This window comes from Bos indicus, chromosome 2, assembly GCF_029378745.1.
Source record: "Bos indicus isolate NIAB-ARS_2022 breed Sahiwal x Tharparkar chromosome 2, NIAB-ARS_B.indTharparkar_mat_pri_1.0, whole genome shotgun sequence".
NCBI classification, from domain to species: domain Eukaryota; kingdom Metazoa; phylum Chordata; class Mammalia; order Artiodactyla; family Bovidae; genus Bos; species Bos indicus.
The window spans coordinates 71,840,031-71,861,285 of record NC_091761.1 but is presented as its reverse complement, the minus strand read 5'-3'; the positions used below and the strand labels follow the sequence as shown (position 1 = coordinate 71,861,285).

Genomic DNA, 21,255 nt, shown 5'->3' with positions numbered 1-21,255 from the left:
ACACAGTTTTGGAACAATTATGATCATGTTGACATTCAATGCTTGCTATAATTACATAAATATTTTCACAACTCAGTCTAAGTGTATTGTATTTCCTCCCTTACGTAATCTGTTTTCCCTGGACTGAGTAACTGCTGTGTTTTTTCACCGTAACTGCTTGCTCAGTGTCCAATACTTAGTTTCTAACAATTTATCCTTAACCTTGCAAACACACCATGGTTCTGCTCTCATATAATTTTTCTTTAATTTAGGGGTGGGTAATTCTGTGTTTTGTCATTTTCTCTTGGCAATATCCTTCCTGGAATGCTACGTCCTCTTCAAATCTGCACAGGATCCCTTCTAGGCTTGCTTCACTTTCCTCCTGGTAAATTCCTGCACCTGCTTCCTGGGTCCCATGGTTTCTTTCTGGGATAGTCATCCTGGTTTTTTTTTAAACCTTCTATTTATTTTCAAATTTTAAACTTTTTATTTTGTATTGGGGTATAGGAATTATAATCACTCTACTTTGATGGAACACATCCTTCAGTTAAGTAGCTTCCTGACAAAAGCCACCTTAGAAGCATATATTTTAGAAGAATTCTATGTTTTAAAATTTCTTCTTCTTTTTTTTTTTTTTTTGGCTATGTCATGTGGCATGTGGGAAAGCTTAGTTCCCTGACCAGGGACTGAACTCAGGCCCCGGCAGTGAAAGCACTGAGGCCTAACCACTGAACCACCAGGGAACTCCTGAAAATGTCATTTCAATCTCACGCTGCATTGATAGTTTGGGTATAAAATACGAGGTGGAAATGATTCTTCTCCAGATTCTGCAAGCACTGCTCTATTTATTATCTCCTAGCTTCAGTAAAGTCTGCTATCATCTGATTATCAGTCCTTTTTAAGTACTCTTCTCCTGCCCTTTCTGAAGACCTACATCCTCTCTTAAATTTGATATTCTGAAATCTCATAATGTTCCATGGTGTCATCTATTTTAATTGTGTTACTGGATACCCACTGAGCTCCTTTAATCTAAAACTCAAGTACTTATGTTCTGGAAAAATCTTGATTCCTTTTTTTTATATTTTTGTCACTTTTATTTACTCTTTTCTTTCTTCTGGCTCTCCAGTGATTCACATATTGGACTTCCTAGACCAGTCCTCGAATTTTCTCTTCTGTCCCAATTTCCAACTTTTTATTCTACTTTTTTGGAGATTTCCTGAATCTTATCTACCATGCATTCTTTGGATCTTATTTTTAACTTGGTTAATAATTTCTGGGAATACTTTCTTCTTTTCTGTTCCTCTTGTTTTTTAATCTCCTGCTATTGTTGAGTGAATACAGTATCTTCTTTCTCACACTATCATTTTACAAAATTTTTGATACTCACATTCCTTTATTTCCTCCTTGTTGCCTTTTCAAGCTGAACTGATTTGGTCTTTCCTCACATACCTGATAATCTTTGGCTCTCTTCATATTTAAGAGGGAAGCAGTCTGTTCACACTTGAGCATGAAGCACTGGAATGCTGTCTGGAAACTGTATGTGTGGGCAAAATCCATTAACTACAGGCTTCCAAGATGAGTTATTAGGCAGATTTCCTGGGATCCACAAGTATCAGTCTCTCTGAGTCAGTCAGGTTTTCTAGAGTATAAGCCTCTGAAGTAAGTTCTCATCTGAGACTTTTACATGTGACCCACAGCATTCTGGAAGCTGAAAACTGAACGACAGTTGGGGGTTTCATACCTTGGCATGCAGGCACTTAGTTAACCTCTGTATTCAGCTCTTTAGGGCCTTCCTCCCAACAGGGTCCCCAAATCCAGGGCCTTGCCTGCTCAGCTCCTCCAGAGGTGAGCCTCCAGAATCAGGGCAGTGTCAGCAGTGTGGGGAGGGGAAGTTCTAAATGGGTCTAGATGTTTTCAACCAAGTCTCAGGTTCTCAGCTCCGCCTGAACCATCTTCATGATATTTGGTCCCTCTACCTCCTGAGACTTTCCTCAGAGCTACAGTGAGAATGTGCTTCTTACTTTTCCAGTTTCCGTTCCCTCCCCATTTCAGGCTTAGATCTCAGTTTTCTCCTGTCCATCTATTTACCACTACTCTGTCATTTCACTACTCCCCAAACTTATTCGTTCTCTCCACTGCCATTGTCTCCTCTCCTGTTTTAAGCCTTTAAAATAAGATTTACATAGTGCAAGATGCAACACCAGCACCATTCTTTTAAACACGTTACTGATTATTACATTCACATGCTGAAGTGCACAAAGCAGCAGGAGTTCGTAGAATGAGGAACCATCACACACTAGCCACACCTGTATCATCAGCACACAGATCAGGAAACAGAATGTCACTAGGGCTCTGAAACTAGCTACCTTGAGAGGAATCATTGCTTGGTTCCTCGAGAGCTGGGCCTCTTTCTGAACTTGACTTTGCTCACCATTATTGTGGTACAGACACTATAAGACCAAACTTCCCAGCACTCTTATGTGACTTCCTCCCCTGAGCGTTGCAGGCCCTGTGTTTTGCTTTAATCAACAGACTGGAGCAAAAGTAACCGGTTCTCAGCCCTGGGATTACAGTACAGATGGGGACTCGCAGGTGGCGGGCAAGTGTCCCAGTGCCTGCCTGGTTTGCTGGCTCTGCGGAAATAAAGGCTCCACAGCAAGTCCTGAGGGCAGCCTTTGGCTTCAAGTCAGCTAAAAATGGAGGCCCTTGGCCTGCAGCCCCTCAGGAACTGAATCCTGTCAGCAGAGCCTCCTCCACCTGATCCTTCAGCCGAGAGCCCAGCTCTGGTCAACTCCCCGACTGGAACCTGGAAGAGTCTCTACAGCAGAGGACACAGCTAAGTTGTATCCAGACTCCTGACCCACAGGGATGAGGTTACAGAAACCTGTGCTGTTTTAAGCTGCTAAATGCGTGGTAATCTGTTACACAGCAATAAACACTTAATATAACTCAGTATAAGCAACTCACCAGTGATTCTCTGCCACAGTTGGTTCGTTAGTTTTCATTGCTCTAGTCTAGTATTTATCTAGTTGACTGCTAATGGGTTGTTTTTTTTTTTAAGTTTTCAATTTTGACTATGGTGAATACAGTTGCTATAAACATTTTTGTACATACCTTTAATGGGTGTATATTTGTATTTCTATTGAGTATGCACGTAAGAGTATTTTCAGCTTTCGTAGATACTGTCAAATCTATGTGCAACATAGTTATTTAAATTTAGAGTTTCTGTTGCCCTATGACTTCATCTCTACTTGGTACTACGTGTCTCTTTCACTTGAGCCATTTTACATGTATGGAGTGGTATCACAGTGGCTTGAATTTGTATTTCTCAATGACTTGTCAAGATGTACATCATCTAATGGTTTATTGGCCATCTGGATATCCTTCTTGTGAACTGCTTTTCAACTCTTTTGCCAATTTTTCTATTGAGCTGCATTTTTCTCGTTGATTCACAAGAGCTCTTTATATATTCTGGATCAGTCCTTTGTGAGAGAGACAGAGTCAGAGAGAGGGGGAAGGGGCAGCTGTCTTCTCTACTGTGTGGCTTCTTTTTTGAGTGCTTGAAATTGTATCTGTTGATAAATAGAAGCTTTTTTGATACAATCCAAGTTGTCAATTTTTTCCTGAATGAGTACAGCATTTTATGACTTGTTTAAAAAATCTTTGCTTATTTCAAGGCCACAAGGATGTGTACTTATATTTTTTTGCTAAAACCTTTATTTATGGACATTTCAGATTTTCAGTGCACTTACAATAGATTTTGGTGTGCAGTATGAGGCTCGGTCAAGATTAATTTTTTCCCACAAGGATATTTAACTTGTCAGGCTGACTGACTGAGAGACCACTCTTTCCCTTCAGCACTGCACCATCATTTTTCATAAATCAGGGAACTGTATTTGTGTGGGTTTGCTTCTGGACTCTAGTGTTTCACTGATTTACTGTCATGTTTTCCTCATTAAGATCCTAACATATTATACTAGCTTCAGGTGTACTATCTGTTACTTTTAATCTAATTCCTTTATGATTATTTGCTTTGGGAAGGAATGGAGACAAGCCCTGATGTTATCTGTGACTTAACATCTGGAAATCTATAAGCACTCACATTTTACTGTGTAAACTCAATTACAGAGAATTATTACCTGGCTCTCTGCAGGTAATCTCTACTTTAACAGTGGGTACTACTAGTCATACAAATGTTTAGGGAAACAGGTCCCACATCCATCCTGTTCACAGCTCTCTTCAATGCCAGTTAGAAGTAATGCCTGGTACCTAATATTCAATCAGTATTTGTTGAGTAAACAATTATATTAAAGACTACAGAGGTAAGACAACAATTTTAAAATGAACTATGAATTTCTCTCAAGTTAACCATCTCTAGTAACTTTTCTTTTATTCTGAGAAATTTTTTTTTTTCTCTAAAGCATCTACTACAACTGATCTGTATTCTCAACACCAGGAAGATGTGAGAAACAGCAAACACACCCATGAAAAAGTCAGAGGTAAGAAATAAAGGCAAAATCTTTTGCAAAACAGGCACACTCTTGGTCCTAACAAAAGCTGAAGAATTACGTGCTGAATAAAAGCTCTCTGAGTTCAGTTTCTGTTTGTGGCAAGCAATATGCTAGAATGAGCTTGCAACAAGCAGGCTTCAGTGAAAGCTACACCAGAGCCCTCACCTTGGGAATCCCCTGCCCTACCCTTATCTGCACCTCTTCCTCTGTATTGATGGACAACCTAACAGTAAAGCATGATAGGAAAAGACATAAATCAATTTTCAAAGAAATATAAAATTTTAAAGATAGCCCTTTTAACATCTTTATCTAACAAAGACTTCCAATTAAAAAAAAATAAGGTCTACTTCATAATTTTGTAGAAAATTGCTACTGACAAGAAAAAAGAAAAAACACTACTCTAATTAACAGAGGAAGAGATTTATTCAGTTTCAATTAAGTTCAGGTAAAGAATGGACATTATTGCTTTAAATACAATAATTTTATTATTTCTTTCCTCCTAACAGATGCCTAAGAAGTGCTACTGAGAAATAATTCCTCACCTGGTCACGGCGTCCACCAAGAATGGCGCTGGGGGAGAGATGAGCTCTCTGCTGCCCAGCCCTTCCTTCCCAGTCAGGGAAAACCCATTTCCTGCAAGCCCATTAGGAAGGACAGTGCTCTGCTGAGAAAGACATACAACACGTCTGAGAGGAGGTGATCACACCTCCCTGACAACCAGCACTTCAGCTCCAAGCCATCTTCTCCAATAATTATGGTAATGGGGAGGATGTTTATGGTCACAGTTGCTTTTTTTTTTTGGTTTCCTTTTACCATCCTTCACATCAGATTTTTATTTTTATTACCACCCTTACACATTTACGAACAGAAAAGTTAAATCACTAGTTTGAAGCCGGTAACTTTAATTAAAAGAAGTTTGATGATGACCCCAGGTTTTCAAGGAAAAGTAAGAACCTGGTACTCCTTCAGGCCTCATTCTGTAAGGGGAACAGAAAGAAAAATTCTAAATATCATTAACTTACTGGCACAATCCAACGGGGCGTGATCACTGATGTTGAAGATACCTGAAAAAAATTTATATAGACATGTATTTATTTTTAGGGAAGATTGAATTTTTATAATTATAATGCTTTCTTCTGCGATCAAATGCATGGGTGGGGGGTGGAATCTGAATGCTACTACTACTTTCAGGTCATTCACTAGGGATTTCCCCAATCCCCAGCGTTCAATTTAACATTTATTTTCTGAAATTTCATTTCAGTTCATTACAAATAATCACAGCCTTCTTGAACAGGGGACTGTGACTAATTCAAATGGAACAGCAAAAAAAGAAAGTACACAGAAAAAAAATCTGTCTCTATACAGTTCATTTTCTAATTATGCATGCAGCAAACAGAATAAAAACACCCACACTACTACTGACTCATAGGGCCTTTGTTACAGTCTTTTTAATGTTTGATTTTCTAGATCTCACTTTTATGTGTATAACAGTCATCTAATGAACTCCCAACTCTCCCTGTTCATGGAAACTCAGACTAGACCTTGCACTGGTGATTTTTTCTGATAAGAAAAAATTAATATAAGTCCAGGTCTTAGTAATCTAGGTAACTACCAAAAGAATAAAAATACAAAATAAAGGGACTTCCCTTGGTGGTCCAGTGGCTAAGACTCCATGCTTCCAATGCAAGGGACCCAGGTTCTATCCCTGGTCAGGAAACTAGATCCCACACGCCACAACTAAGACAAGGCACAGCCAAATTAATAAAAAATAAATACTTTTAAAATATATAAAATATAACTTTCCCACCAATATTAAGAAATGAACTTTTAACCATAGAAAATAAGACAGAGAGAAAAGCAGTACAGTAAAAGTAAACAAAAAATGGTTTGGCAGAAAGACGTCCTATATTAACAATAATTACAGTAAATATAAGTGGATTTAAACTCAATCAAAATATACAGACTTTTGAATAAGATCTAAATAAAAAACAAGATCCAACAAAATGCTGTTCACAACAGGTCCACTTAAAACAAACAGATCCAAAATAACTGAAAATAAATTAATAGAAAATTCTATTTAAGGCAATTCAAACTTAAAGTTACATTATCAAATTTTTATCAATCAAAAGAGAAATGAAGAGAGGAAAAAAGGGGCAAAGAAGGACACTTTAAAGTGTCCAAAGGAGCTCAAGAAAGTATAATTACAATCAACAAACATGCATCTATCTTCAAAATATACACAAAACTGAAAGATCCAACAATAGGTTAAGAAATGGATTAACCAATAATTGCAGACAGAGATACTAAACACATCCCAGAAACTGATAGAATATTTGAGAGAATCAGCGTCAGCAAGTTTCCTGAACACAAAATCAACTTACGAATTCAATAGTAAAAAATTAAATACCATTCACAACATCAACAAAACTATTAAGCATTTAGGATTTAACCTAACATAGAACAGAGAAGACTTGCAGAGGACATTTCAGACTATTCTCTGTTAAGTCCTAAATTCTTTAATGGGTAAAAAATCTTACTAGCAAAAAAACCATTAAGGGTCTGGAAATAACAAAAATAGGAAAACAAAAAATTTATATTGGGGAGACTATAACTACATAACTTTTAGGAGAAACAGGAAATCTTGGATGAGAAAAACATTATACTCTTGGCCAAGAAGATAATCACAAATATATCAGTTCTTTCCTCAAGTTAATTTATGGATTTAATACAATCACAATTAAAACTTCAAAGGCTTTCAAGGGAGTGAAACTTGACAAAGTTATTCCAAAAACCATCTGAAAGAACTAACAATCAAAAACAGCAAAATATCAGCATAATGGTGCTGGACTGGCCTCATCACATATCAAAATCACTTAGAAAGCTCAATTTATTAGACGAGTATTACAGTTCTAATAACTATAAATTAGTAGGAAAGCTTATATGCAGAATCTAAAATGTATCATATTCAACATTTTTATTTAAAATAGAACATTTAAATTTGCAGGTAAGTAAAAATATACTAGTGATAGAAAATGCTTTTAATGAAATTCATTTTCATCACTCTATCACCCACCCACCTGCGAGAAAGCGTAGACACACAGTAAGTGTTCTGAGCTGGGCCCCAAGGATTCCTTCTTCAGCTTCAGGCTATTTTTTCATTAGTCTTAGAAGTTACCTCTTTTATCTGGTTAAAGGATTATTGTGGCCTGATAGCGCCAACATCCCTTGTATTTTCTGTTTGTGCATCTGGTAAAGTCTCTGTGTTTACTGATATCAGCTGGTGGTTCCTGGCCCACATCTGAACCCCCGGGAATGGTCAGAAATGCAGCTTCTCAGGCTCCACCCCACACATACCATGTCAGAAACTCCAAGGGTAGAGACCAGTGGTCTGTGCTTTCTTACGCTCTCCAGTGATGCACACACACACTTGAGTACCACCTGAACTCCCAAGCCTTCAGGTGATGTCACAGCAGTCCCAGTACATGAGTCATTAAGTACTAAATGAGGCTTCTGTGTACCTTCCATCCCAACTAGTCTCCATGTCTCTGGAGGGAAGGGACTGTGTTTTATTTGTACCATGCTCACAGTTGGACATGACTTAGCATGCACACACAGTACTTAACACAGTATCTCCCAAACTCAAATAAAGAGCAATGTGTTTAATGTCAACCATTCTTATGATTCCATCTTTCTGTAAGTGTTTTATTTTTAAATTAAAATTCTTTATTGTCTGAACTCTTTAGAAGCTGGTTTACCCTCACATGTTCCTCTCATGCTGTTTAATAGGATGATGTTACAAAAAGAGTTTCCCTGGTAGCTCGGCTGGTAAAGAACCCTTCTGTAATGTAGGAAACCCCAGTTTAACCCCTGGGTTGGCAGGATCCCCTGGAAGAGGGATAGGCTACCCACTTCAGTATTCTTGGGCTTCACTAGTGGCTCAGATGGTAAAGAATCCACCTGCAATGTGGGAGACCTGGGTTCAATCCCTGGGTTGGGAAGATCCCCTGGAGAAGGGAATGGCTACCTATTCCAGTATTCTTGCCTGGAGAATTCCATGGATAGAGGAGCCTGGCAGGTTACAGTCCATGGGGTTGCTAAGAGTCAGACACAACTGAGGGACTTTCAGTTTAGTTATAAATAGGTTCATAGTTAACATATGGTTATGTAATGACACACAGATTCAAGTTGGCAGAACTTAGTATAGAAAAGCAATGCTACGTGGTTACTGAAATATAAATTCATGAAATGAAAAGTCTTACTAAATTATAGACAAGGTAAAAATTGGAATCTAGCAGGGACAATTTCAAACAGAAATACCTTTCCATCTTCCTGTTTTAAAGCATCTTTACCTGAGGTATGGTTGTGTGGTCAAGGAGATTCTCAGTTAGAGACAACAGCAAGGCATCCAGTTCATCTGTAGCATCCTGTGGAAGACAAGATACACAGATGTCAAATGACCCATTAATCACCAAACAGTTTTTTCCATATCCTTGCAGTGTATAATTTGGACCCAGGCCTGGTTGGTGTTAATCTTGAAACAAATGGGGACATTCAGGAGCCATAGTTATCAGTGATTTCACTTGTGTTGGAGAGAACCTAGCCTATAGTCAGAACTTTAAAACACTCAAGGGTTTTGTGAATTTTCATACAGTTATTCCTTCTGGTAAGACAAGACTTGGTAGGGTTTAGGACTGTCCTGGCTCTCAGCTCTTGAACTAGAGAATAGAGGTAAAAGGTTCAGCCAGCAAGGAGCCAGCAAGTTAGGAGAGGCCTGAACTCCCAGTGCTTCTTTATTCACACGTGTGGGTGCTCTAATGTTCACAAAGGAGTATAATGCAAATTTCCCCCATAAACACTGATACTTTTGTCTAATCAATATTTGAAGCACCTTATACAGAGTTCTGTACAGCAATGTGTGTGTATGTGTTGGGGGGATGCATAGGAAGAATGTTAAAAGGACAAAAGATGAAACTCCAGTCTGGAAATAAGAGCAGTAAGTACCCAAGGTGTACCCTTTATTTATACATTTCTGTCTGTCTGTCCTCAGGCCATGGTACATCGCCAGTTCAGTGTTAACTGAATTTTAATCCCACATATGAAGTAACTGTCCCTCCCTTCTCATAGCTCCCTCCTCCTATCCCACTCCTTACCCTGTGTGACCTGGTGAGCCCTGAAAGAGCCTGTGCATATCTCTACCACAACATATTAAAATCCTCTCTCCAAGTGTACTATAAAGCAGTTTGAAAGAAGAGGCCATGTTTCAGTCATTTTTTAATTTTCAAAGCCTAGCATGCTATCCTGGTACACAATATGCAATAAATTTGGGGGACAAATGTCCTTCTCTGTTCTAAAACACATCTGAGGTTCCACCTAATGATTTCAATGATCAAATATGTCAATATATCATTTTAGGATTTTAATTAGCAGAAAGGAATCTCCAGATTGAAAATATTTTAGGTTCCTTTTTTAAAACACCAAAGTTTTTTTGACTAGTGGGAATACAGGTAATTGCTAATTTTTTTCTTTTTATAAAATATTAGGTAGATTTCTATGATAAATGTGCTTATGCAATACAAGAACAAATGGGAACTGTTCATTTACAAAAATAACTTGTTGTTTAAATTGCAAATTAAAACATTCCCAGGGCAATGAACTGGGTTTCTATGATTTCTGAACTGGTAAGGGTGTGTGGGGCTTCCCAGGTGACTCAGTGGTAAAGAATCCGCCTGCAATGCAGGAGATGCAGCTTTGATCCTTGGGTCAGAAAGATCCCCTGGAGAAGGAAATGGGAAACCACTCCAGTTTTCTTGCCTAAAAAATCCCACTGACAGAGGAGCCTGGTGGGCGAGAGTTCATGGAGTTGCAAAAAGACTGGGACACAAGTTAGCAACTAAACAACAATGGGTGTGTGACAAGTGGATACAACAAAGGTAGGATTTGAGATAAGCTGGTTATAACACAACACAATTTCAGAATGTTACTTTTGATCAATCAATACTTATTTGCTGCCTACTATGTGCAGTGTTCTGTTTCAGACACTAGGGAAGTAGAGTCAGCATACAAAAACCAAAAATAAGAGATCATCTAAAAAAACAAAATAACAACAAATAACTCAAAAATGAAGAAACCCTGAGCTACTCTTGGATCTGATAATAGGATTCTCCCTAGAGAAGTGAGGTTCAGTGCTTTTTTCACAGCTTAAGTTCTGGTGTCCATCAGAACTCACCAGATGTCCTGTATAACCAAGGTTCAACTCAGCGGAATGTGAGGAGAAACCTTAAAAGGTGGCAGTGATTGTTACCTTTAGAGCAGACCCACTTTCTGCAGGTGTGGTTTGCATCAGAGCCAGAGAGTCTCCACGGACGGGCACAGTATTCTCATTTAATTCAGCACTAGGAAGAGAAAGGTATGTTCACATCATGGAGGACTGACAGAGGTGACACAGGGGTCACAAGCAGCCTCCTCAGGAAGAAGAAAAACGAACTCTTCAATTAGAAATTAGTCCTGCTTTTCAACACACAAACTATCAAAAAGAGATATCAAGAAAACAATCCCATTTAAAATTGCACTAATAATAATAAAATATCTAGGAATAAATACCTAATCAAGGAGGTAAAAGACCCTTATTTTGAAAACTATATTCTGAAAACTGATGAAAGAATCTGAAGATGATGCAAAGAAATGGAAAGATATCCCATGTTCATGTCTTAGAAGAATTAATATTGGCAAATGTCCACACTATCCAAAGCTATCTACAGATTTAATGCAATTCCTATCAAAATGCCTATCAGGCCTTTTCACAGAACTAGGACAAGTAATCCTAAAATATAGATGGAAATACTGTTGTTGTTGTTCAGTTGCTCAGTGTGACTCTTTGCAACCCCATGGCCTGTAGCACTATGCCAGTCTTCCCTGTTCTTCACCATCTCTCTGAGTTTGCTCAAACTAAGGTCCATCAAGTCAGTGATGCCATCCAACCATCTCGTCCTCTTTCATCCCCTTCTCCTCCTGCCTTCAATCTTTCTCAGAATCAGGGTCTTTTCTAATGAGTCAGTTTTCATCAGGTGACTTCAGCTTTAGCATCAGTCTTTCCAATGAATATTCAGGACTGATCTCTTTTAGGATGGACTGATTAGATCTCCTTGCAGTCCTAGGGACTCTCAAGAGTCTTCTCGAACACCACAGTTCAAAAGCATCAATTCTTCGGCACTCAGCTTTCTTTATGGTCCAACTCTCACATCCACACATGACTACTGGAAAAACCATAGCTTTGAGTATACAGAACTTGTCAGTAAAGTAATATCTCTGCTTTTTAATATGCTGTCTACATTGGTCATAGCTTTTCTTCCAAGAAGCAAGCATCTTTTAATTTCATGGCTGCAGTCACCATCTGCAGTGATTTTGGAGCCCAAGAAAATAAAGCTTCTCACTGTTTCCACTGTTTCCCCATATACCTGCCATGAAGTGATGGGACTTCATGTGATCTTAGCTTTTTGAATGTTGAGTTTTAAGCCAGCTTTTTCACTCTCCTCTTTCACTTTCATCAAGACGCTCTTTTAGTTCCTTTTCGTTTTCTGCCATTAAAAAAGGTGGTATCATCTGCATATCTGAGGTTATTGGTATTTCTCCCAGTAATCTTGATTCCAGTTTCTGCTTCATTCAGTCTGGCATTAGGCATGATGCACTCTGCATATAAGTTAAATAAGCAGGGTGACAATAAACAGCCTTGACGTACTCCTTTCCCAATTTGAAATCAGTCCATTGTTTCATGTCTGGTTCTGCTGCTTCTTGATCTGTATACAGGTTTCTTAGGAGGTAGGTAAGATGGTCTGGTATTCCCATCTCTTTAAGAATTTTCCACAGTTTGTTGTGATCCACACAGTCAAAGGCTTTAGCATAGTCAATGAAGCAGAAGTAGATGTTTTTCTGAAATTCTTTTGCTTTTTATATGATCCAATGGGTACTGGCATTGGATCTGGTTCCTCTGCCTTTTCTAAATTCAGCTTGAATATCTGGAAATTCTTGGTTCAGGACTGTTGAAGCCTAGCTTGGAGAATTTTGAGCATTACTTTGCAAGAATGTGAAATTAGTGCAACTGTGTGGTAGTTTGAACATTCTTTGGCATTGACTTTGGGATTGGAATGAAACCTGACCTTTTCCAGTCCTGTGGCCACTGCTGAGTTTTCCAAATCTGCTGGCATATTGAGTGCAGCACTTATACAGCATTATCTTCTAGGATTTGAAATAGATCAGCTGGAATTCCATCACCTCCACTAGCTTTGTTCACAGTCATGTTTCCTAACGTCCACTTGACTTTGCACTCCAGGATGTCTGGCTCTAGGTGAGTGATCATACCACTGTGTTTATCTGGGTCATTAAGATCTTTTTTGTATAGTTCTTCTGTATATTCTTATCACCTCTTCTTAATATCTTCTGCTTCTGTTATGCCCATACCGTTTCTGTCCTTTATTGTGCCCATCTTTGCATAAAATGTTCCCTTGGTATCTATAATTTTCTTGAAGAGATCTCTACTCTTTTCCATTTTATTGTTTTCCTCTATTTTTTTTGCATTGATCACTGATGAAGGCTTTCTTATCTCTCCTTGCTGTTCTTTGGAACTCTGCATTCAGATGGGTTTATCTTTCATTTTCTCCTTTGCCTTTTGCTTCTCTTCTTTTCTTAGCTATTTGTAAGGCCTCCTCAGACTACCTTTTTGCATTTCTTCTTCTTGGGGATAGTTTTGATGACTGCCTTCTGTACAATCTTACGAACCTCCATCCATAGTTCATCAGGCACTCTGTCAGATCTAATCCCTTTAATCTATCTGTCTCTTCCACAGTATAATCATAAGGGATTTGATTTAGGTCATACCTGCATGGTCTAGTGGTTTTCCCTACTTTCTTCAATTTAAGTCTGAATTTTCCAATAAGGATTTCATGATCTGAGCCACAGTCAGCTCCCAGTCTTGTTTTTGCTGACTGTATAGTGCTTCTCCATCTTCAGCTGCAAAGAATATGATCAATCTGATTTCAGTATTGACCATCTGGTGATGTCCACGTGTACAGGCATCTCTTGTGATGTTGGAAGAGAGTGTTTGCTATGACCAGTGTGTTCACTTTGCAAAACTGTTTGTCTTTACCCTGCTTCATTTTGTACTCCATGGCCAAACTTGCCTGTTACTCCAGGAATCTCTTGACTTCCTACTTTTGCATTCCATTCCCCTATGATCAAAAGAACATCTTTTTTTGGTTTTAGTTCTAGAAGCTCTTGTACGTCTTCACAGAACTGTTCAACTTCAGCTTCTTTGGCATTAGTGGTTGGGGCATAAAATTTATATGGAAATTTATATGAAGGACTCCAAATCGCCAAAGTAATCAAGAAAAAAAGAATACAGCTAGAGGAATCACACTCCCTGACTTCAAGCTATACCATAAAGCTACAGTAATCAAAATAGTATAGTATTGGCATAAAAACAGACACATAGATCAATGGAACAGAATAGAGAGCCCAGAAATAAAGCCATGCACTTTTGGTCAATTAAGCCAAAATAAAGGAAGCAAGAACATACAGTAGGGAAGAGACAGTCTTTTCAATAACAACAGCTGGAAACCTGGACAGCTGCATGTAAAAATGAAATTAGAACATCTCATGCCATATACAAAAATAAACCCAAAACAGATTTAAAAAATAAAGGTAAGACCAGAAACCATAAAACTAGTAGAAAATACAAGCAGAATGCTCTTTGACATAAAATATACCAATACTTTTTTTGGATCTGTCTCAAAGCAAAGGAAACAAAAGCAACAATATAAACAATGAGATATAATTAAACTTAAAAGCTTTTGTAGTGCAAAGGAAACCACTGACAAAATGAAGATAACAGAATGAAAAAAATATCTACAAATGATATGACCAATATGGGGTTAATACTCAAAACACATAAATGGTTCAAACATCTCAATATTTAATAAAAATAAATAAACCAATTAAAAGTGAGTGGGGGGGGGGGGAGTGGGCATAGGATGTGACAGACATTTTTCCAAATAAGATATATACAAATAGACAACAGGTACATGAAAAGATGCTCAACATCGCTGCTCATTAGGGAAATGCAAATCAAAACCACAATGAGACATCACCACACACCTGTCAGCATGGCTATCACCAAAAAGAACATAAAGAACAAACGCTGACAGGGATGTGGAATTCCCTGTTGGTGGAAATTCCCTGTTGGTGGGAATGGAAGTTGTTGCAGCCACTATGGAAAACAGTATGGCAGCTCCTCAAAAAAAAACCAAAATGGAACTACTACATGATCCAGCAATTCTGAGTGTATATCTGAAGGAAAAACACACTAATTTAACAAGATATGTGCCCCCCCCCAGTGTTTATAGCAGGGTTATTTACAATAACTAAGATATAGAAGGGACCTAAGTGTTCATCAAGATGAATGGATAAAGAAAATGTGGTGTGTATATATGTAATGGAATATTACTCAGCTATAAAAAGAATGAAAATTTGCAACAACATGGATGCACCTAGAGGGTATTACATTTAGTGAAATAAGTCAGACAGAGAAAGACTAATACTGTATTTTATCACTTACATGTGAAATCTAAAAAAATAAACGAATATATAAGTGAAGTAAGTCAGAAACAAATTTGCAGATATAGAGAACTAGAGGTTACCAGTGAAATGAGCTAAGTGAGGAGGGGGTGGATAGTGCTAGGAAATCAATAAGCAGAAACTACTATGTATAAAAGACGCTTACTCTTTGGAAGGAAAGTTATGACCAACCTAGATAGCATATTAAAAAGCAGAGACACTACTTTGCCAACAAAGGTCCATCTAGTCAAGGCTATGGTTTTTCCAGTAGTCATGTATGGATGTGAGAGTTGGGCTATAAAGAAAGCTGAGTGCCAAAGAATTGATGCTTTTGAACTGCAGTGCTGGAGAAGACTCTTGAGAGTCCCTTGGACTGCAAGGAGATCCAACCAGTCCATCCTAAAGGAGATCAGTCCTGGGTATTCACTGGAAGGACTGATGTTGAAGCTGAAACTCCAATACTTTGGGCACCTGATGGGAAGAGCTGACTCATTTGAAAAGACCCTGATGCTGGGAAAGGTTGAAGGCAGGAGGAGAAAGAGACAACAGAGGATGAGATCGTTGGATGGCACCACCGACTCAATGGACATGAGTTTGGGTAAAATCTGGGAGTTGGTGATGGACAGGAGGCCTGGTGTGCTGTGGTCCATGGGGTTGCAGATTTGGACATGACTGAGCAACTGAACTATGTATAAAATACATAAGTTACAAGAATATAAATATAACCAATAATTTATAATAAATGTAAAAATAGAATATAATCCATAAAAATATTTAATCATTACATTGTACACCTAAAACAAATATAATATTGTAAATCAATGAATAAGAATCCTGAGGCCAAACCAAAAAAATAAAAAAAGAGAGATTAGTCCTATGTAGTTTAGACTGCTACAAAACACAGAAAGCAGGTGAAAAAATTCTTACGACATATGTGTATATGGAAGAACATGTACAATGTTAATTTGTAACAAGCATTTGTCCTTTAGTAAAAGAATGAATATACTGTGGCAGTTAAAATGAAGAAACCGTGGGCTTCTCTGGTGGTCCAGTGGTTAGGAATCTGCCTTGAAATGTAGGGAACACCAGTTTGATCCCTGATCCAGGAAGATCCCACATGCCACAGAGCAACAAAGCCCATGTGCCACAACCATTGAGCCTATGTTCTAGAGTCTGAGAGTCACAACTACTGAGCCCATGCTCTACAACAAAAAAAAGCCAATGTAGTGAGGAGTCTGTGCACCACAACTAGAGAGTAGCCCCCACTCACTGCAATTAGAGAGAGCCCAGGTGCAGCAATGAAGACCCCCAACAAGACCAAAAATAAATAAATAAATCTTCCAATGTCGGTGGGAACGTAAACTGATACAGCCACTACAGAAGACAGTTATCAGTTCAGTTCAATTCAGTCGCTCAGTCGTGTCTGACTCTTTGCGACCCCATGAATCGCAGCACACCAGGCCTCCCTGTCCATCACCAACTCCCGGAGTTCACCCAGACTCACGTCCATTGAGTCAGTGATGCCATCCAGCCATCTGATCCTCTGTTGTCCCCTTTTCCTCCTGCCCCCAATCCCTCCCAGCATCAGAGTCTTTTCCAATGAGTCAACTCTTTGCATGAGGTGGCCAAAGTACTGGAGTTTCAGCTTTAGCATCATTCCTTCCAAAGAAATCCCAGGGCTGATCTTCAGAATGGACTGGTTGGATCTCCTTGCAGTCCAAGGGACTCTCAAGAGTCTTCTCCAACACCACAGTTCAAAAGCATGAATTTTTCAGCACTCAGCTTTCTTCACAGTCCAACTCTCACATCCATACATGACCACAGGAAAAATCATAGCCTTGACTAGACGGACCTTTGTTGGCAAAGTAATGTCTCTGCTTTTGAATATGCTATCAAGGTTGGTCATAACTTTCCTTCCAAGGAGTAAGTGTCTTTTAATTTCATGGCTGCAGTCACCATCTGCAGTGATTTTGGAGCCCCCAAAAATGAAGTCTGACACTGTTTCCACTGTTTCCCATCTATTTCCCATGAAGTGATGGAGAGTGTTTAAAAAACTAGGAATAAAACTACCATATGACCCAGCAATACCACTTCTAGGCATATACCTGAGGAAACCAAAATTCAAAAAGACATGTGTACCCCCAATGTTCACTGCAGCACTATTTACAATAGCAGGACATGGAAGCAACCCAGATGTCCATCAATAGATGAATGGATAAAGAAGCTGTGGTACGTAAATACAATGGAATAGTACTCAGCCATAAAAAGGAACACATCTGAGTCCATTCTAATCAGGTGGATGGACCTAGAGCCTATTACACAGAGTGAAGTAAGTCAGAAAGAGAAAAACAAATATTGTATATTAATGCATATATATGGAATCTAGAAAGATGGTACCAATGAACCTATTGGCAGGGCAGCAATAGAGATGTAGACATGGATAACAGACTTATGGACATGAGTGGCAGGGAGGAAGAAGAGTATGAGACAAATGGAGACAACAGCATGGAACCATATACACTATCATATAAAATAGACAGCCAATGGAAATTTGCTGTATGACTCAGGGAACTCAAACCAGGGCTCTGTAACAACCTAGAGGGGTAGGGGAGGTGGGAGCGAGGGTCAAGAGGGAGGAGACATATGTACATCTATGGCTAATTTATGTTGATGTATGGCAGAAACCAAAGCAATATTATAAAGCAATTATCCTTCAATAAAAAATAAATACAATTTTTAAAAAAGAATATAAAAAAACATGATAATTTTTTTAAAATTCAGATATATCAAAACAAAAACCACTGAATTGTACACTGTAAATGGGTTACCTGCATTGCATAGTATTTGAATTGTATCTTAATAAAGCTGTTACTATAAAAACAAATGATCTGAACAGAAATTTCTCCAAAGCAGAAAAAATGCTCAATATCATTATTTTTTTTTAATTGGAGGATAATTGCTTTACGATGTTGTATTGGTTTCTGCCGTACAATAACATCATTACTCTTAAGGTAAATGAAAATTAAAACCACAAAGGGTTTTGTGGTTCATACTCACTGGGATGGGTATAATTTTTAAAATGGAGAATAATAAACACTGGCGAGGATACTGAGAAACAGAAATGATCATACACTGTGGATGGGACTGGAAAATGCCACAGCTGCCTTGGAAGATAGTTTGGCAGGTCTTCAGTAAGCTAAAAATAGTTACCACATGACTGAGCAACAACCCTCCTGGGCACATATTAAAGAAAACTAAAAGCAAGTCTACAAATTTTTTGTATGTAAATGTTCAAGAACCACCTTATTCAAAATAGCCACGAAGTAGAAATAACAAGGGCTTCCCAGGTGGCTTAGTGGTAAAGAATTCACCTGCCAGTGCAGGAGAGGCAGCTTCCATCCCTGGGTCGGGAAGATCCCCTGGAAAAGGAAACGGCAACCCACTCCAGTATTCTACCCTGGGAAATCCCATGCACAGAGGAGCCCAGCAAGGTACAGTCCATGGGGTTGCAAAAAGACTTGGACATGACTTAGTGATTAAACAACAAACAACGGAAATATCCATCGACACATGGATAAACAAAATATGGCATATCTACACAATCGACTATTATTCAGCTATGAAGTACCAAAACATGCTACAAGGGTACACCTTGAAAACATTATGCTAAATGAAAAAAGTCAGACATATTGGTACATATTTGTACAATTCCAGTTACATGAACCATCCAAAGCAGGAAAATCGAGTACAGGCAGAAAGCAGATGGGTGGTAGCCAGGTGCTGGACGAGGAAGTAGAGTGACTCATACGGGGAGAATGCTTCTTTTAGGTATGATGACAGTATTATGGAATTAATAGTGGTAAGGGTTGCACAACTCTGTCAAAGTACTAAAAACACTAAATTGCACACCTATAAAGTATAAATGCACGGGAACAATAACTTTATAAAAAAGATAAAAGAAAAATGATCTAAATCTACTATAGCAAAATAGGAAAATGTGACAAAGCCTGACAGCTGGTGCACAGATATGTATTATGCAATCTCTAAAGCTTTCTGTATGCCTGAAATATTACCTTTTAGAAAAGGGGTATAGCAATTTTTAAAAAGTCTAGTATGGCAAGGAGAAGAAAAAGAGTAACTGGAAAGGAAAAGACCCAGAAACAGATCCAAGTATATATAAAAGTATATAAGAACATGAGTATTCTTTAAAGCAGGGGTCCCCAACCTCTGGGATCTAATGCCTGATGATCTGAGGCAGAACTGATGTAATAATAATAGAAATAAAGTGAACAATAAATGTAATGTGCTTGAATCATCCCGAAACCATCCCCCCTACCCCTGATTCATGGAAAAATTGTCTTCCATGGAACCAGTCCCTGGAACCAAAAAGGTTGGGGATTTCTGCTTTAAAGGATCCATCTCAAATGCTGGAAGGAAAATAGATGATCAAAACACCAACATCCATGAAGAAAAATAAGTCTGGAAGTTGGATATTCTAACATCTTTCTAGCTTTGGTGAAATTTCTGATAAACAACTGGGTAGTTACATCTTCATTATTCCCCTCTTTGCAAAAAGTTCATGATGAGTTTATGATGAGGTTCCTCTTAAAGGCTTCAGTAATAACAGTAGTATTAAAAATGTTGTGGGCAAGGGACTTCCCTGGTGGTCCAGTGGTAAAGAGTCCACCTTGCAAGGAAGGGGACTCAGGTTTGATCACTGATTAGGGAACTAAGACCCCACATGCCACAGGGCAACTGAACCCATGTGCTGCCACTACTGAAGCCCACGGACCGCAACTAGTGAGTCCATGTGCTGCACTGAAAGACCCCGCCTAACAAGACAAAGATCCCTCATGCTGCAACTAAGACCCGATGCAGCAAACTAAATAAATAAATAACTTTTAAATGATGTGGGAAAATTGATTCATTAGAATTAATTAAAAGGTTAAGCTGGAATCCCAGTTGTACCCTGATCACCAGTGAGTAAGTTTGCTGAGTACTAACTGTAAAGTCCTCTATACAAAGCATGCACTTAAGTGTTATGTTCATAACAGCACCTGGAACTGAACAGCATTAATCAGAATATTCACTCAACAATGTTTAGCACTAACTAAGCACACAACACTGGATACACGGAGATGAACGAAACAAACTGGCATAGAGCAGGGGGCAGAAATTTAGTAAGATAAATAAATGGTGTAATAGTTAACAAGAAAAGACAGGCAGAAAGAACTCAGAGGGGGCTGTAAAGACACCTGCATGCATCACATGAGAGCCTACAGAAACAAAGTTTATAGAAACAACCCACTGTGTTGACAGGATGGTACCAAGACAACCGCCACACCTGAGAGATATTGCACATACTCCTCACCAGGTACCTTACAACATTAAAAGTATCTTCAAAGGTTTCAATCAGCTGAAGAAGAATGAGAATGAAAAAAGACTAATTAGGAGTATCTTCAAATGATCTACAAGTAGGGCTTAAGAAGCTATGTATTAATGGATAGAAGAGTGAGTCAAACTATCTTTCAAATAGATATTCTGAAACCATGTAGTCACAGACTTGAAAAGAGGGGAAAAAAAAAGTACCCCCCAAAGAAAGGTAAGAGGAAAAGAGTATCAGTATCCATCTCCCCAACACTCTACCTGTCTGTGGAAGCATCCTGAACACTGGCATTTTTATGACTTAATACGCGATCTTCTCTTGTAACCTAAGAAAAGGAAATCACAAAAATTAAATCTCTATCGATGATACTAAAGTAAGAAGAAATTTATATTCCTTTGTAGTAAAAATAGAAATACCAGTTTGCTTCTGTTCTAGAAAGGGGTAATCACACCTCATCCATGGAAATATCAGTTAACTGCACCCAATGCAGTCCTATTCACACCTGAACTCATACACCAAGTGCCCATTTCAATACATAGCTATGCAAATCCATACACTTTACTAGACAGGTCTCCGTGATTTAAGACACCACCTGTATGTTGGTCAATATACACAGAATCCAAAAAGATTCAATGCCAGAATTTTTCAAATTTATCAAAAGAAGAAATAGATGTTAAGCTATGTATTTGGCTTTTTATTTTTCCCTGAATATTTCAGAAGAGAATTCTAAAAAAATCTTCCTGAAGAAGTCAGTTTTTCCCTTAATTTTATTGA

At 38.4% G+C, this 21,255-nt stretch overlaps 1 protein-coding gene across 3 annotated transcripts in view; it reads right to left on the bottom strand.

The window, feature by feature from the left end:
• Window positions 1-21,255, bottom strand: part of EPB41L5 (erythrocyte membrane protein band 4.1 like 5) — a 169,233-nt gene that overhangs the window by 5,409 nt on the left and 142,569 nt on the right. For 2 of the 3 annotated variants that reach the window (XM_019973958.2, XM_070768966.1), the window contains 5 exons: window positions 20,742-20,806; window positions 10,792-10,882; window positions 8,840-8,914; window positions 5,513-5,554; window positions 5,033-5,154 (listed from right to left, as the gene is read on the bottom strand). In XM_019973958.2, the coding sequence (XP_019829517.1) occupies window positions 5,033-5,154; window positions 5,513-5,554; window positions 8,840-8,914; window positions 10,792-10,882; window positions 20,742-20,806 (395 nt within the window). The remainder of the gene's footprint in view (window positions 1-5,032; window positions 5,155-5,512; window positions 5,555-8,839; window positions 8,915-10,791; window positions 10,883-20,741; window positions 20,807-21,255) is intronic. The other variant, XM_019973967.2, reaches the window with a different exon arrangement.